Source organism: Bombina bombina, chromosome 5, assembly GCF_027579735.1.
Source record: "Bombina bombina isolate aBomBom1 chromosome 5, aBomBom1.pri, whole genome shotgun sequence".
Lineage (NCBI taxonomy): Eukaryota > Metazoa > Chordata > Amphibia > Anura > Bombinatoridae > Bombina > Bombina bombina.
The window spans coordinates 1,128,223,058-1,128,242,419 of NC_069503.1; the positions used below are offsets into that span (position 1 = coordinate 1,128,223,058).

Below are 19,362 nucleotides of genomic sequence, written 5' to 3' on the forward strand. Positions count from 1 at the left end.
AGCACCCTCAGACAGACAGTACTGTAATCAGACAGGTAATATTTATATGTTATATAATACAGCTTATACATGTAACCTAAAGGTAGGTTTATATTATGTTTATACCCAGCACCCTCAGACAGACAGTACTGTAATCAGACAGGTAATATTTATATGTTATATAATACAGCTTATACATGTAACATATAGGTAGTTTTATATCATGTTTATACACAGCACCCTCAGACAGACAGTACAGTACTGTAATCAGACAGGTGATATTTATATGTTATATAAAACAGCTTATACATGTAACCTAAAGGTAGTTTTATATCATGTTTATACATAGCACCCTCAGACAGACAGTGCAGTACAGTAATCAGACAGGTAATATTTATATGTTATATAATACAGCTTATTCATGTAACCTAAAGGTAGTTTATATCATGTTTATACACAGCACCCTCAGGCAGACAGTACAGTAATCAGACAGGTAATATTTTTATGTTATATAATACAGCTTATACATGTAACCTAAAGGTAGTTTATATCATGTTTATACACAGCACCCTCAGACAGACAGTACAGTAATCAGACAGGTAATTTTTTTATGTTATATAATACAGCTTATACATGTAGCCTAAAGGTAGTTTATATCATGTTTATACACAGCACCCTCAGACAGACAGTACAGTAATCAGACAGGTAATATTTATATGTTATATAATACAGATTATACATGTAAGTAAAGGTAGTTTTATATCATGTTTATACACAGCACCCTCAGACAGTACAGTACTGTAATCAGACAGGTAATATTTATATGTTATATAATACAGCTTATACATGTAACCTAAAGGTAGTTTTATATCATGTTTATACACAGCATCCTCAGACAGTACAGTACTGTAATCAGTCAGGTAATATTTATATGTTATATAATACAGCTTATACATGTAACTAAAGGTAGTTTTATATCATGTTTATACACAGCACCCTCAGACAGTACAGTACTGTAATCAGACAGGTAATATTTATATGTTATATAATAAAGCTTATACATATAACCTAAAGGTAGTTTTATATCATGTTTATACACAGCACCCTCAGAGAGTACAGTACTGTAATCAGACAGGTAATATTTATATGTTATATAATACAGCTTATACATGTAACCTAAAGGTAGTTTTATATCATGTTTATACACAGCACCCTCAAACACACAGTACAGCAATCAGACAGTAATATTTATATGTTATATAATACAACTTATACATGTAACTAAAGGTAGTTTTATATCATGTTTATACACAGCACTCTCAGACAGACAAGGCAGTAATCAGACAGGTAATATTTATATGTTATATAATACAGCTTATACATGTAACCTAAAGGTAGTTTTATATCATGTTTATACACAGCACCCTCAGACAGACAGTACAGTAATCAGACAGGTAATATTTATATGTTATATAATACGGCTTATACATGTAACCTAAAGGTAGTTTTATATCATGTTTATACACAGCACCCTCAGACAGACAGTACTGTAATCAGACAGGTAATATTTATATGTTATATAATACAGCTTATACATGTAACCTAAAGGTAGTTTTATATCATGTTTATACACAGCACCCTCAGACAGACATTACAGTACTGTAATCAGACAGTAATATTTATATGTTATATAATACAGCTTATACATGTAACCTAAAGGTAGTTTTATATCATGTTTATACACAGCACCCTCAGACAGACAGTACAGTAATCAGACAGGTAATATTTATATGTTATATAATACAGCTTATACATGTAACCTAAAGGTAGTTTTATATCATGTTTATACACAGCACCCTCAGACAGACAGTACAGTAATCAGACAGGTAATATTTATATGTTATATAATACAGCTTATACATGTAACCTAAAGCTAGTTTTATATCATGTTTATACACAGCACCCTCAGACAGACAGTACTGTAATCAGACAGGTAATATTTATATGTTATATAATACAGCTTATACATGTAACCTAAAGGTAGTTTTATATCATGTTTATACACAGCACCCTCAGACAGACAGTACTGTAATCAGACAGGTAATATTTATATGTTATATAATACAGCTTATACATGTAACCTAAAGGTAGTTTTATATCATGTTTATACACAGCACCCTCAGACAGACAGTACAGTACTGTAATCAGACAGGTGATATGTATATGTTATATAATACAGCTTATACATGTAACCTAAAGGTAGTTTTATACCATGTTTATACACAGCACCCTCAGACAGACAGACAGTACACTAATCAGAGAGGTAATATTTATATGTGATATAAAACAGCTTATACATGTAACCTAAAGGTAGTTTTATCTCATGTTTATACACAGCACCCTCAGACAGATAGTACAGTAATCAGACAGGTAATATTTATATGTTATATAATACAGCTTATACATGTAACCTAAAGGAAGTTTTATATCATGTTTATACACAGCACCCTCAGACAGACAGTACTGTAATCAGACAGGTAATATTTATATGTTATATAATACAGCTTATACATGTAACCTAAAGGTAGTTTTATATCATGTTTATACACAGCACCCTCAGACAGACAGTACTGTAATCAGACAGGTAATATTTATATGTTATATAATACAGCTTATACATGTAACCTAAAGGTAGTTTTATATCATGTTTATACACAGCGACCTCAGACAGACAGACAGTACAGTAATCAGAGAGGTAATATTTATATGTTATATAATACAGCTTATACATGTAACCTAAAGCTAGTTTTATATCATGTTTATACACAGCACCCTCAGACAGACAGTATAGTACTGTCATCAGACAGTAATATTTATATTATATAATACAGCTTATACATGTAGCCTAAAGGTAGTTTTATATCATGTTTATACACAGCACCCTCAGACAGACAGTACTGTAATCAGACAGGTAATATTTATATGTTATATAATACAGCTTATACATGTAACCTAAAGGTAGTTTTATATCATGTTTATACACAGCACCCTCAGACAGACAGACAGACAGTACAGTAATCAGAGAGGTAATATTTATATGTTATATAAAACAGCTTATACATGTAACCTAAAGGTAGTTTTATCTCATGTTTATACACAGCACCCTCAGACAGACAGTACAGTACTGTAATCAGACAGGTAATATTTATATGTTATATAATACAGCTTATACATGTAACCTAAAGGTAGTTTTATATCATGTTTATACACAGCACCCTCAGACAGACAGTACTGTAATCAGACAGTAATATTTATATGTTATATAATACAGCTTATACATGTAACCTAAAGGTAGTTTTATATCATGTTTATACACAGTACCCTCAGACAGACAGACAGTACTGTAATCAGACAGGTAATATTTATATGTTATATAATACAGCTTATACATGTAACCTAAATGTAGTTTTATATCATGTTTATACACAGCACCCTCAGACAGACAGTACAGTACAGTAATCAGACAGGTAATATTTATATGTTATATAATACAGCTTATACATGTAACTAAAGGTAGTTTTATATCATGTTTAAACACAGCACCCTCAGACAGACAGTACAGTACTGTAATCAGACAGGTAATATTTATATGTTATATAATACAGCTTATACATGTAACCTAAAGGTAGTTTTATATTATGTTTATACACAGCACCCTCAGACAGACAGTACAGTAATCAGACAGGTAATATTTATATGTTATATAATACACAGCACCCTCAGTCAGACAGTACAGTTATTTATATGTTATATAATACAGCTTATACATGTAACTAAAGGTAGTTTTATATCATGTTTAAACACAGCACCCTCAGACAGACAGTACAGTACAGTTATCAGACAGGTAATATTTATATGTTATATAATACAGCTTATACATGTAACCTAAAGGTAGTTTTATATCATGTTTATACACAGCACCCTCAGACAGTACAGTACTGTAATCAGACAGGTAATATTTATATGTTATATAATACAGCTTATACATGTAACCTAAAGGTAGTTTTATATCATGTTTATACACAGCACCCTCAGACAGACAGTACAGTAATCAGACAGGTAATATTTATATGTTATATAATACAGCTTATACATGTAACCTAAAGGTAGTTTTATATCATGTTTATACACAGCACCCTCAGACAGACAGTACTGTAATCAGACAGTAATATTTATATGTTATATAATACAGCTTATACATGTAACCTAAAGGTAGTTTTATATCATGTTTATACACAGTACCCTCAGACAGACAGACAGTACTGTAATCAGACAGGTAATATTTATATGTTATATAATACAGCTTATACATGTAACCTAAATGTAGTTTTATATCATGTTTATACACAGCACCCTCAGACAGACAGTACAGTACAGTAATCAGACAGGTAATATTTATATGTTATATAATACAGCTTATACATGTAACTAAAGGTAGTTTTATATCATGTTTAAACACAGCACCCTCAGACAGACAGTACAGTACTGTAATCAGACAGGTAATATTTATATGTTATATAATACAGCTTATACATGTAACCTAAAGGTAGTTTTATATTATGTTTATACACAGCACCCTCAGACAGACAGTACAGTAATCAGACAGGTAATATTTATATGTTATATAATACAGCTTATACATGTAACCTAAAGGTAGTTTTATATCATGTTTATACACAGTACCTTCAGACAGACAGCACAGTAATCAGACAGGTAATATTTATATGTTATATAATACAGCTTATACATGTAACCTAAAGGTAGTTTTATGTCATGTTTATACACAGCACCCTCAGACAGACAGTACAGTAATCAGACAGTAATATTTATATGTTATATAATACAGCTTATACATGTAACCTAAAGGTAGTTTTATATCATGTTTATACACAGTACCCTCAGACAGACAGACAGTACTGTAATCAGACAGGTAATATTTATATGTTATATAATACAGCTTATACATGTAACCTAAATGTAGTTTGATATCATGTTTATACACAGCACCCTCAGACAGACAGTACAGTACAGTAATCAGACAGGTAATATTTATATGTTATATAATACAGCTTATACATGTAACTAAAGGTAGTTTTATATCATGTTTAAACACAGCACCCTCAGACAGACAGTACAGTACTGTAATCAGACAGGTAATATTTATATGTTATATAATACAGCTTATACATGTAACCTAAAGGTAGTTTTATATCATGTTTATACACAGCACCCTCAGTCAGACAGTACAGTTATCAGACAGGTAATATTTATATGTTATATAATACAGCTTATACATGTAACCTAAAGGTAGTTTTATATCATGTTTATACACAGCACCCTCAGACAGTACAGTACTGTAATCAGACAGGTAATATTTATATGTTATATAATACAGCTTATACATGTAACCTAAAGGTAGTTTTATATCATGTTTATACACAGCACCCTCAGACAGACAGTACAGTAATCAGACAGGTAATATTTATATGTTATATAATACAGCTTATACATGTAACCTAAAGGTAGTTTTATATCATGTTTATACACAGCACCCTCAGACAGACAGTACTGTAATCAGACAGTAATATTTATATGTTATATAATACAGCTTATACATGTAACCTAAAGGTAGTTTTATATCATGTTTATACACAGTACCCTCAGACAGACAGACAGTACTGTAATCAGACAGGTAATATTTATATGTTATATAATACAGCTTATACATGTAACCTAAATGTAGTTTTATATCATGTTTATACACAGCACCCCCAGACAGACAGTACAGTACAGTAATCAGACAGGTAATATTTATATGTTATATAATACAGCTTATACATGTAACTAAAGGTAGTTTTATATCATGTTTAAACACAGCACCCTCAGACAGACAGTACAGTACTGTAATCAGACAGGTAATATTTATATGTTATATAATACAGCTTATACATGTAACCTAAAGGTAGTTTTATATTATGTTTATACACAGCACCCTCAGACAGACAGTACAGTAATCAGACAGGTAATATTTATATGTTATATAATACAGCTTATACATGTAACCTAAAGGTAGTTTTATATCATGTTTATACACAGTACCTTCAGACAGACAGCACAGTAATCAGACAGTAATATTTATATGTTATATAATACAGCTTATACATGTAACCTAAAGGTAGTTTTATATCATGTTTATACACAGCACCCTCAGACAGACAGTATAGTAATCAGACAGGTAATATTTATATGTTATATAATACAACTTATACATGTATCCTAAAGGTAGTTTTATATCATGTTTATACACAGCACCCTCAGACAGACAGTACTGTAATCAGACAGTAATATTTATATGTTATATAATACAGCTTATACATGTAACCTAAAGGTAGTTTTATATCAGTTTATACACAGCACCCTCAGACAGACAGTACAGTAATCAGACAGTAATATTTATATGTTATATAATACAGCTTATACATGTAACCTAAAGGTAGGTTTATATCATGTTTATACACAGCACCCTCAGACAGACAGTACTGTACAGTAATCAGACAGTAATATTTATATGTTATATAATACAGCTTATACATGTAACCTAAAGGTAGTTTTATATCATGTTTATACACAGCACCCTCAGACAGACAGACAGTACAGTAATGAGACAGGTAATATTTATATGTTATATAATACAGCTTATACATGTAACCTAAAGGTAGTTTTATATCATGTTTATACACAGCACCCTCAGACAGAAAGTACTGTAATCAGACAGGTAATATTTATATGTTATATAATACAGCTTATATATGTAACCTAAAGGTAGTTTTATATCATGTTTATACAAAGCACCCTCAGACAGACAGTACTGTAATCAGACAGGTAATATTTATATGTTATATAATACAGCTTATACATGTAACCTAAAGGTAGTTTTATATCATGTTTATACACAGCACCCTCAGACAGACAGACAGACAGTACAGTAATGAGACAGGTAATATTTATATGTTATATAATACAGCTTATACATGTAACCTAAAGGTAGTTTTATATCATGTTTATACATAGCACCCTCAGACAGACAGTACAGTAATCAGACAGTAATATTTATATGTTATATAATACAGCTTATACATGTAACCTAAAGGTAGTTTTATATCATGTTTATACACAGCACCCTCACAGTACAGTACTGCAATCAGACAGGTAATATTTATATGATATATAATACAGCTTATACATGTAACCTAAAGGTAGTTTTATATCATGTTTATACACAGCACCCTCACAGTACAGTACTGCAATCAGACAGGTAATATTTATATGTTATATAATACAGCTTATACATGTAACCTAAAGGTAGTTTTATATCATGTTTATACACAGCACCCTCAGACAGTCAGTACAGTAATCAGACAGTAATATTTATATGTTATATAATACTGCTTATACATGTAACCTAAAGGTAATTTTATATCATGTTTATACACAGCACCCTCAGACAGACAGTACTGTAATCAGACAGGTAATATTTATATGTTATATAATACAGCTTATACATGTAACCTAAAGGTAGTTTTATATCATGTTTATACACAGCACCCTCAGACAGACAGTACAGTAATCAGACAGATAATATTTATATGTTATATAGATAGTTACTAGATAGATAGATTAACTGCAGATAGACAGAAACTAACTATAACAAACTTGACTTCTGTTTATGTAATATATTTGTTGAGTTGCTATTGAAAGACAAGGAATAATCAATAGATAATTGCCGGTTGTTCTTTGAGGGCATTGTGCATTCTATTCATTTTTGGAAGAAAAGCGAAAGTGAAAAAGTTGTTGTCACGAATACTGTCTGTCATACATTCCATGTAGAACTATATATATATATAGAAAGGGCTGTAGGGTTCAGTAGATGCTCTGTACTCCACTGGCTAAAGATGGAATCAGCTCAGGTGCTTGCCCTGGTTATGACTCTCTGTATAGGGACAGGTGAGATGTGATATTTCTTTTATATAATATAATCAGTGGCATCTATTGGAAATAATGTGTGCTTGATATTGTATTTATTTAAATTGTTATGGTCATGCATTATATTTTTTATTTTGTAGACTTTTGTATCCAAAATAAATGTATTAGAAATGTGGTGCTAAACATACAAAGATTTTAATTATTCATAATCATGTGCAGTTGTTTAACATGTTAAACATAGTTTTGCATAAAACAAAATGTTAAAGCTGTTTACATTTAAAGAGACATTGTGCTTGCTTATGTGTAACTGATGCCAAGTAGTGATGTCCCGAACTGTTCGCCCGCGAACGGTTCACTGCGAACATTGCTTGTTCGCGTTCGCCGATACGGGCGAACATATGCGATGTTCGATCCGCCCCCTATGTGTCATCATTGAGGAAACTTTGACCCTGTATGTCACAGCCTTGTGACACATTTGAGCCAATCAGCATCAGACACTCCCTCACAGACCCTCCCATTTTCTTGCCAGCAGCCATTTTAGACTCATAACGACCTTGCTTTGTTAGTGAGAGGACGTTTTGTTTTGCTGCTGCTGACATTATAGGGAAATAGATAGCTAGGCTAGTTTAGTGTATTTAGTGTCCACTACAGTCCTGAAGGACTCATCTCATCTCTGCTGAAAGGACAGCACCCCCAAAAAGCCCTTTTAAGGGCTATAACTTCAGCCGTTTTTTTTTGTTTTTTTTCTTAGTATTTTTATTAGCATTTGCCTGGCTTTCAGCCTGTGTGTGAGGCTCACAGCATATGCTGTGATTACTGCCACCACTGATATCTGCCTAACAACATTAGTTTAAATTTAACCAACAAAAATTTGAAATTATTTTGCTAGTGTAATTTATTTTCATTTTCTATCAGGCCTGTGGCAAACAGCATATTTATTTATTTATTTATTTATTTATTTATAAAATATTTTACCAGGAAGGATACATTGAGATTTCTCTCGTTTTCAAGTATGTCCTGGGATCACAAAACATTGCATTGATACAATAGGGTACAATAAAATACAAAAACAATAATAATACACAATATATGCAAACATTTAACATAGAGCAGGTACGAAATATTTAACCCCTTAAGGACACAGCCATTTTTCAATTTCTTTCCCTTAAGGACCAGGGCTATTTTTACATTTCTGCGGTGTTTGTGTTTAGCTGTAATTTTCCTCTTACTCATTTACTGTACCCACACATATTATATACCGTTTTTCTCGCCATTAAATGGACTTTCTAAAGATACCATTATTTTCATCATATCTTATAATTTACTATAAAAAAATTTATAAAATATGAGGAAAAAATGGAAAAAAACACACTTTTTCTAACTTTGACCCCCAAAATCTGTTACACATCTACAACCACCAAAAAACACCCATGCTAAATAGTTTCTAAATTTTGTCCTGAGTTTAGAAATACCCAATATTTACATGTTCTTTGCGTTTTTCGCAAGTTATAGGGCAATAAGTACAAGTAGCACTTTGCTATTTCCAAACCACTTTTTTTCAAAATTAGCGCTAGTTACATTGGGACACTGATATTTTTCAGGAATCCCTGAATATCCCTTGACATGTATATATATTTTTTTAGAAGACATCCCAAAGTAATGATCTAGGCCCATTTTGGTATATTTCATGCCACCATTTCACCGCCAAATGAGATCAAATAAAGAAAAAATTCACTTTTTCATAATTTTTTTTCACAAACTTTAGGTTTCTCACTGAAATTATTTGCAAACAACTTGTGCAATTATGGCATAAATGGTTGTAAACGCTTCTCTGGGATCCCCTTTGTTCATAAATAGCAGACATATATGGCTTTGGCATTGCTTTTTGGTAATTAGAAGGCCGCTAAATGCCTCTGCGCACCACACATGTATTATGCCCAGCAGTGAAGGGGTTAATTAGGGAGCATGTAGGGAGCTTCTAGGGTTAATTTTAGCTTTAGTGTAGTGTAGTAGACAACCCCAAGTATTGATCTAGGCCCATCTTGGTATATTTCATGCCACCATGTCACCGCCAAATGCGATCAAATAAAAAAAAATGTTAAATTTTTTTACAATTTTAGGTTTCTCACTGAAATTATTTACAAACAACTTGTGCAATTATGACATAAATGGTTGTAAATGCTTCTCTGGGATCCCCTTTGTTCAGAAATAGCAGACATATATGGCTTTTGTGTTGCTTTTTGGTAATTAGAAGGCTGCTAAATGCTGCTGCGCATCACACGTGTATTATGCCCAGCAGTGCAGGGGTTAATTAGATAGCTTGTAGGGAGCTTGCAGGGTTAATTTTAGCTTTAGTGTAGAGATCAGCCTCCCACCTGAAAGATCCCACCCCCTGATCCCTCCCAAACATCTCTCTTCCCTCCCCCACCCCACAATTGTCCCCGCCATCTTAAGTACTGGCAGAAACTCTGCCAGTACTAAAATAAAAGGCTTTTTTTTTTTTTATGAATTTTTTTTTAAAAAAAAATATATGTTTAGCTGTGATGGACCCCCCCCTTAGCCCCTAACCTCTCTGATCCCCCCCAAACAGCTCTATAACACTTGCCCACATCCTATTTGCTGCCATCTTGGGTACTGGCAGCTGTCTGCCAGTACCCAATTTGCCTCCAAAAAATGTTTATTTTTATTTTTTTTCATGTAATTAAATGTTTTCTGTAGTGTAGCTGCCCCCCCTAATACCCTCCTCCCTCTCCCCCTCCCAGATCCTTTTGAAAATTATTTCCCCCCCTCCCTCTCCCTCTCTCCCCCCCTCCCTCTCCCTCTCTCCCATTCATAAATTCATTGGTGGCAGTGGCTGTTACGCGATCGCGCGCACATATGCGCGCGCACGCGCGCTCCCTGCAGGCCCCCGCACGCTCCCGGCACCCGGCGTGCACATTGCACATTCAGGAACCGGATGCCGGGTAGCGATGGGCCGCCCACCCGCCTCCCTGAAGCTGCTCCCACCCACCAACGATCGGGCCCATCGCAACCGGTGCAGAGAGGGCCACAGAGTGGCTCTCTCTGCATCGGTTTGGGAAAAAAGGTATTGCAGTGATGCCTCAATGTTGAGGCATCACAGCAATACCTTGAAAGCGGCTGGAAGCGATCAGGATCGCTTCCAGCCGCTTTAAACCCTGATGTCGTACAGGGTACGTCGCTGGTCTTTAAAGACCAGGTTGTGTGCGACGTACCCTGTACGACATGTGTCGTTAAGGGGTTAATCAACCATGACAGGTGCATTCTGTTTTGAGATATGTAGAGAGGGATCTCTTAAAGGATTTTAGGCTTGGGGAAGTTTTTAAAGTGTGAGGGAGGTCATTCCATAATTGTGGCGCTCTGTAGGAAAAGGAGGATCGAGCTGCTTTTTTTTTGTATTGAGGCAAGCTAAATAATGTGCTGTTATTGGATCGGAGGTTATAGGAGTTGGGAATAGCAGGGGAGAGCATTCTGCTCAGGTAGGGTGGGAGCTTCCCAGAAAGGCTCTTAAAGACAAGGCAGGAAAGATGGAGGGTGCGTCTGGATTCCAGCGACAGCCAGTTTAGTTCTTTTAGCATGTCACAATGGTGGGTCCTGTAGTTACATTGTAGCACAAAGCGGCAGAGCGAGTTATATAACGTATTTAGTTTATTAAGGTGAGTTTGCGGAGCAGGTGCATATACTACATCCCCATAATCCAAGATAGGCATCAGCATTTGCTGTACAATCTTTTCCTTTACTGTAGGGCTGAGGCAAGATTTGTTTCTGTACAGGGCACCTAGTTTTGGATAAAGTTTAGAGGCAATTTTTTCTATGTGGAGTCCAAAAGATAGATTGGGGTCTAACAACATACCTAAGTATTTAAAAGAGTGGACTGCGGTCAGCGTGCAATTGGATTTTGTTTTGATGCGAAGATGGGAATTTTGTAACTCTGTTTCATTACTCTGTGCCAGCCACCAGTGGTCATATCCGCTTATAACATTATTTTAAATTTAAAAAAAATCTTTTAAATCATTTTGCTAGTGTAATCTAAATTCATTTTCTATCAGGCCTGTGTCTGTCAGGCTCACACGTTTTATACTTCTGTTTTTTTCAGTCTTTTGGTTAATTGCTCTGTGCCAGCCACCACTCATATCTGCTTCACCTTATTTTAAAAAAAAATCTTTTAAATTATTTTTTTAGTGTAATCTAATATTTTCTATCAGGCCTGTGTGTTTTGCTGACTTACAGAGCATACTGTGTTTAATTGCTGCCCTCCCTAGTCTATGAGCCACGACTCATATGTGTTTAACCTTTTTTTAAATCCCCCCCCCCCCCCCCAAAACTTTAAATAATTTTGCTAGTGTAATCTAATTGTATTTTCTATCAGGCCTGTGTGTATCTGACTTACAGAGCCTACTGTTTTTAATTGCTGCCCTTCCAAGGCTATTAGCCACGACTCATATGTGCTTAACCTTTTTTTTTAAATTCCCCAAAAAAATCTTTAAATCATTATGCTAGTGTAATCTAATTTTATTTTCTATCAGGCCTGTGTCTAACTGTCTGACTTACAGAGCATACTGTTGTTAATTGCTGCCCTACATAGCAGCCACTGCCAGCCAGTGCCACCACTCATATCTGCTTAACATTATTTTAATATTAAAATATAAACTTTTAAATTATTTTGCTAGTGTAATCTAACTTAATTTTCTATCAGGCCTGTGTTTTTCTCACTTACACAGCATACTGTGTTAAATTGCTGCCCTACCTACCAGCCACGACTCATATCTGCTTTACATTATTTAAAAGTAAAACAAAATTTGTAAATCATTTTGCTAGTGTAATTTAATTTCTTTTTCCATCAGGCCTGTGTGCCATTAGTGCCAGCCTGTTTGTCAGGCTGCCAGCATATACTGTGCCTACTTCCATCCTCAGTGCCAGTCCACCACTCCTATCTGTTGTAACATAACACTAAGGCCTAGATTTAGAGTTTTGCGGTAGCCGTCAAAACCAGCGTTAGAGGCTCCTAACGCTGGTTTTAGGCTACCGCCGGTATTTGGAGTCAGTCAGGAAAGGGTCTAACGCTCACTTTTCAGCCGCGACTTTTCCATACCGCAGATCCCCTTACGTCAATTGCGTATCCTATCTTTTCAATGGGATCTTCCTAACTCCGGTATTTAGAGTTGTGGCTGAAGTGAGCGTTAGAAATCTAACGACAAAACTCCAGCCGCAGAAAAAAGTCAGTAGTTTAGAGCTTTTTGGGCTAACGCCGGTTTATAAAGCTCTTAACTACTGTGCTCTAAAGTATACTAACACCCATAAACTACCTATGTACCCCTAAACCGAGGTCCCCCCACATCGCCGCCACTCGATTAAATTTTTTTAACTCCTAATCTGCTGACCGCCACCTACGTTATACTTATGTACCCCTAATCTGCTGCCCCTAACACCGCCGACCCCTATATTATATTTATTAACCCCTAATCTGCCCCCCACAACGTCGCCGCCAGCTACCTACAATAATTAGCCCCTAATCTGCCGACCGCAAAGAGCCGCCACCTACATTATAGCTATGTACCCCTAATCTGCTGCCCCTAACACCGCCGACCCCTATATTATATTTATTAACCCCTAATCTGCCCCCCTCAACGTCTCCTCCACCTGCCTACACTTATTAACCCCTAATCTGCCGAGCGGATCTCATCGCTACTATAATAAATGTATTAACCCCTAAAGCTAAGTCTAACCCTAACACTAACACCCCCCTAAGTTAAATATAATTTAAATCTAACGAAATTAATTAACTCTTATTAAATAACTTATTCCTATTTAAAGCTAAATACTTACCTGTAAAATAAACCCTAATATAGCTACAATATAACGAATAATTATATTGTAGCTATTTTAGGATTAATATTTATTTTACAGGCAACTTTGTAATTATTTTAACCAGGTACAATATCTATTAAATAGTTATTAACTATTTAATAGCTACCTAGTTAAAATAATTTCAAAATTACCTGTAAAATAAATCCTAACCTAAGTTACAATTAAACCTAACACTACACTATCAATAAATTAATTAAATAAAATACCTACAATTGCCTACAATTAAACCTAACACTACACTATCAATAAAATAATTAAATACAATATCTACAAATAAATACAATGAAATAAACTAACTAAAGTACAAAAAATAAAAAAGAACTAAGTTACAAAAAATAAAAAAATATTTACAAACATCAGAAAAATATTACAACAATTTTAAACTAATTACACCTACTCTAAGCCCCCTAATAAAATAACAAAGCCCCCCAAAATAACAAAATGCCCTACCCTATTCTAAATTACAAAAGTTCAAAGCTCTTTTACCTTACCAGCCCTGAACAGGGCCCTTTGCGGGGCATGCCCCAAAGAATTCAGCTCTTTTGCCTGTAAAAAAAACACATACAATACCCCCCCCCAACATTACAACCCACCACCCACATACCCCTAATGTAACCCAAACCCCCCTTAAAGGTCCAGTAAACACACAAAAAAATTTGGGCTAATTTAATAAAACTCTTGATGTATAAAAAGTTTGCAATTGACATGCATTATTTTTTTTACTTCTAAATAGTTAAAAATGGGGAAGAAACTTGCAGTGTTTTTACTGCATATGGAGACAATCATCCTACACACTACTTGGAGAGAGAGAGAGTTTTTACCTCAGTCCCTAACTAGTGTGTTTACTGACAGCCCTCCTGCTGGAGCTATCTGTGTAATGTAGTTACTTTGCACATAACACTGCACAAAGTACAAGCATAAAAACAACTGAATAAATCTGAGAAAAATACTTTGTCCATTTAACTCAGAAAACTAGTTTAATGCACAGCTAAAAATGTGGGTTACTAGTAAATGTCTAAAACAGTAGAATATGTTATGAACACTAAATGATTTTAGGGGGTTGCTCTATACAAACTTCAAAAACGATACAAAGATAAACAGTAGCCGGTAAACGCACAGCTAATTCTCCTCTCTGCCTTCCGTTGTGTCTCTGCAGGAATTCCACCCCCCTTCCTCCCTCCCGGTTCAGCAGTGTTAGAGGTTGCTCCGGTGTCAGGACAACATAGTTAAATGCCGTGGTAACCGGGAGGGGGGAAGGGGGGTGGAATTCCTGCAGAAATACAACAGAAGGCAGACGATGCAGAGATACAGAGAAGCAGTTAAACTCACAGCTAATTCTCCTCTCTGCCTTCCGTTGTGTCTCTGCAGGAATTCCACCCCCCTCCCGGTTCAGAAGTGTTAGAGCTGGTGAAGTCAGTCAAACTTTGAAAACAAAATGTAAAACGATTGGCTGCAGGGCCGCCATCAGGGGGTGACAGGGGTGACTCCTGTCAGGGGCCCAATGAGCCAGGGGGGCCCCATGAGGCAAGAACTAAAAACAAAATTTTTTTTTTTTTTTTTTAATTTTGGCAGCCACCAGTGGGTACTACAGCAGAGTGCTAATTGGGCATGGGAAATGTTATTACAAGGAGTAAAGTATTAGCATTTGAGAGGATTTCTAAGTGTGCACTAAACCACTATGCTCAGTGTGAGACAGACTTGGCACTTTGTACAGTGTGTGTCTGAGTCAGACGACAGATCACTTTCATTTGAAGAGGAGGTAGGACTTACTTAGCAAATGTTTTTTATTTCTTTGTGCAATTTTGGATTGTAACTTCAGTGTGGTAGTAGTTGTATGGTGGGGCCAGGGGTCTATAAAAACACATTTTTTTAGCAGCAGTATATTTATGATTATTTGACAATGCTGTAGAAATTCTATATTTAAAACCATGCAGAAATGTTTCCTCCTCAATACACAAATGGTAGATGCCCTTTTGGCAGATATGCATTTTATATATATATATATATATATATATATATATATATATATATATATATTACATTCCAGTTTACTGCCCCTTTATGGTGGTTGTATATCAGAAAGCGCCTAACTGGAGGCTATGGGAAATGGGTAATATCGTGTATGTCTAAATTTCAAATATGATTAATTCTCATATGAATTGGAATGTGTTCAGGAATACTGGGTTAAAATGTATACAAATTAACAAATTTATTTCCTCATACAATTGATTAGAACATATAATTAAAACATACAGTTAAAAACATGGATCCATGTAAGAACATACAATTATAAGTGACAATCTTGATTTATAAAAAACACAATGTTAACATGATAGTTTCTAAACTATTCTCTTAAAATTCTCCTAAAATTCTTACAAAATTTCTTAAAACATATGGTTTAGGTATGGTTCATTGTAGTCACCAACCGGTTAAGGTAATGTAATATTCCAAAACAGTTTTTAGTCTCTTATTGGGTGTGTCTTCTTCAGTAAGACGTGAAACAAAGAATGTTTTAGGTGTTAAAACAGTGATGAAAAAATAATGATGAAAAAATGTGTAATAAAAAATTCCAAAATATTAAAAATTAGGTAAAATCAAAAATCAAAAAGTTAAAAATAATAATAAAGTTCTTCCGTGTTTTAAGTCCAAAGTTGTGGTTTTGGTGATTGTGAGATACCAAATTTGTGAAAAAGTATGTGGAAAAATTTAAATAATGAATTAAATCCAAATCATTATCCAATAATAAGTCTGTGATTAAAATAAGTGTAGAAAATTATAGCTGGTGTGAATCCTCCTTCTCCTTAACAAATGGTTTGTTGTTGGTGTATTGTTTCTAAGGTGTTCGGTCTGTGATAAAAGACTCTATCCTTATAAAACCTGTAAACAACAAAATAACATAGTGCAATAATGCTACAAATGTATTAGAAATAATGAAAAATTGCTCACCAATGACTGTCAACGCGTTTCGGCCTCTCAGTTAGGCCTTTCTCAAGACTATAGTTTCTGGTGAGTTGTGGTGGCTATTTATGGTACTTTGTGCCAATCAAAGGGTCGTGAGTTTGGCGCCAAAAAACGCTATTCAAGCGTGACCCTGAAGTGCTATTTCTACCTCTCTTTCCGTTTTCACTAAGGCTCTTTTTTCTATGTATTTTCCTATTTACCCCCTTCGTCTTAGTGTTGTATTAGTTTGTGTTAATGTCATCAGCGAACTTGATATTAGTGCCTATGTGGAAAACTGCTTTTCTTCTTACCATCAGCAAACCGGATGTTTGTACCTATACGGAAAACCGGAAGTGACGTCATTGCATATCACTAAGCACTATTGGGATATTATGAGGGCTGCGAGATACTATTGACATTAATTTACTGCCCCTTTATGCAAGGACTTTCCAGATGCAAGGAGGCATTTTATCTAAGATTTTTACATCTGCATAAAATTTTATACTCTCAGACTAAGATTGCTCAGTGTTTGAAATGAGACAGGTTAATTTAAAACAGTTCAGTTTACACTACAGCTGACTTAGTTTTGAAATACATACCAACAAGCCTAAATCCTGCATTTAACCAGATCTAATGGTATGAGTACCACAGCTTATGGTCCCACCAAGACCATATAGAGTACAGCATTTTCAAAATCCATAAGTACAGCTGACAGATGGGAAAATTTGTACACTATATTTGAAGTGGTGCTCTTGGTTGGGGAAAATGGGAAAAAAACAAACAAACATATGTCAACCTTTTAAAGGTACTTTTCTTCATCTAGCCATCTACCCAGCTCATTAATGTACAATTTTGAATTCACAGAATTATTTTTGTTTGCACATTTACAAATATGATTCTTTAAAAAGTGATCTCTTAATTTCTGCATTTTTTTTTATCATGCATGTCACACACTGTTGATTTAGGGGATGCAAGGTGCATAAATGTTTCCTCCTGTGAGTGTTTCTGTGGGTGTATGTGTTTATGTCTTTGTGCTTTGGTTTGTGTCTCTATGTGTATGTATTTTTTTATCTGTGGGTCTCTCTGTGAGGGTGGGTGTGTATGTCTTTGTGCATTTTCTGTGGATGAATGTGAGGGTGTGTGCATATGTCTTTGAGCTTTTTCTATGGGTGTGTCTGTGAGGGTGTTTGTGTGTATGTATGTATGTATGTCTGTGTTTTCTGTGGGTGTCTCTGTGAGGGTGTGTGTATGTCTTTGTGTGTTTTCTGTGGATGTCTCAGTGAGGGTGTGTGTATGTATGTCTTTCTGTGTTTTTCATGTGGTTGTCTCTGTGTGTGTGTGTATGTCTTTGTGTGTTTTCTGTGGGTGTCTCTGTGTGTGTATGTGTGTATATGTCTTTGTGTGTTTTCTGAGGCTGTCTCTGTCGGTGTTTCCTTGGGTGTATGTGCAAGTTTGAGTTTGTGTGTGTGTGTCCATTGTCTGTTCCTTTTTAGGACATTTTGACCTTACTACTAATTATTCACATCTTTCTACAGACTTTGAGACTAACAAGACCTTTCCGGAAGTAACCACTCCACCATTTAACCTTTAAATTATTGTTTAGGCAGTTCAGGGCCCTTCCTTTCAGCCACTGCATGCTGTTGTCATTATTTAGTTGTCATCTTCCTTTACAAAAAGATAATCAGAACTCCATATTTTGTTTTCTAAATCTCCTTTTTTTACAAAACTGTAGTTTACCTCATTACTTGTCAGGTCAATGTAAACAAGTGCTAAGTGTCTGTTTGGGTTTCTGTGTCTGAGTGTGTTTCTTTGCGTGTCTGCTAGAGTGTCTATATGTGAATCCTTATGTGTGAGTGTGTTTGTGTGTTTCAGTGTATGAGTGTGTCTGTGTGTGTGTGTGTATGTTACTACCTTTACAACATTTCCAAGTTTAAATAGAGAATTAAGAATAAAGTGCATATACGTTTTAGTCACTTGGTCAAAAATTGCACATGTCAAAGGAGGGGGGGGGGCCCTGATCAATGGTTGAGTCAGGGGCCCCAAAATTTCTAGTGGCGGCCCTGATTGGCTGCATTGTGCTCATGTCAGCTGAACTGCTGACAACAAACGGACCAAGAATAAAAATGTTTATATATTTAAAAAAAAATATGCAACAGCCTGTACATTGCTATAAAGTAATAACAAGCTCACAGATAGATCTTCCGTAAATTTACATGTATTAGCTGCTCCAGCATGGGGGCTGGCTGTAAGGACAAAAGGGAGAGAGGAGAAAAGTCTTGCTTTGTAGCTAGTGTGTCCTACGAACGTATTCTTAGGTAGTAAAACTTTATCATCAGTTTTAGAAGCTTTAGCAGCAAAATTGCTAATACATTCCAATTACAAACTTTATCTTCTTTGAATTCTTTATTTAAATAGGCTATATTTTTTGAGTGTATAATGTCCCTTTAAATAAACCTAACACTAAGCCCCTGAAGATCTTCCTACCTTGTCTTCACCTCACCGGGTATCACACCG

The 19,362-nt window shown here is 35.1% G+C and overlaps 1 protein-coding gene across 3 annotated transcripts in view; it reads left to right on the plus strand.

Annotated features, from left to right (window-relative positions):
- Nucleotides 1-7,960: 7,960 nt before the first annotated feature.
- LOC128661181 (lymphocyte antigen 6E-like) overlaps nt 7,961-19,362 on the plus strand; it is a 50,122-nt gene continuing 38,720 nt past the window's right edge. For 2 of the 3 annotated variants that reach the window (XM_053715420.1, XM_053715421.1), the window contains exon 1: nt 7,967-8,043. In XM_053715420.1, the coding sequence (XP_053571395.1) occupies nt 7,992-8,043 (52 nt within the window). In that variant the 5' untranslated portion in view covers nt 7,967-7,991. Of the gene's footprint in view, nt 8,044-19,362 lie in introns of all 3 variants that reach the window. The other variant, XR_008402609.1, reaches the window with a different exon arrangement.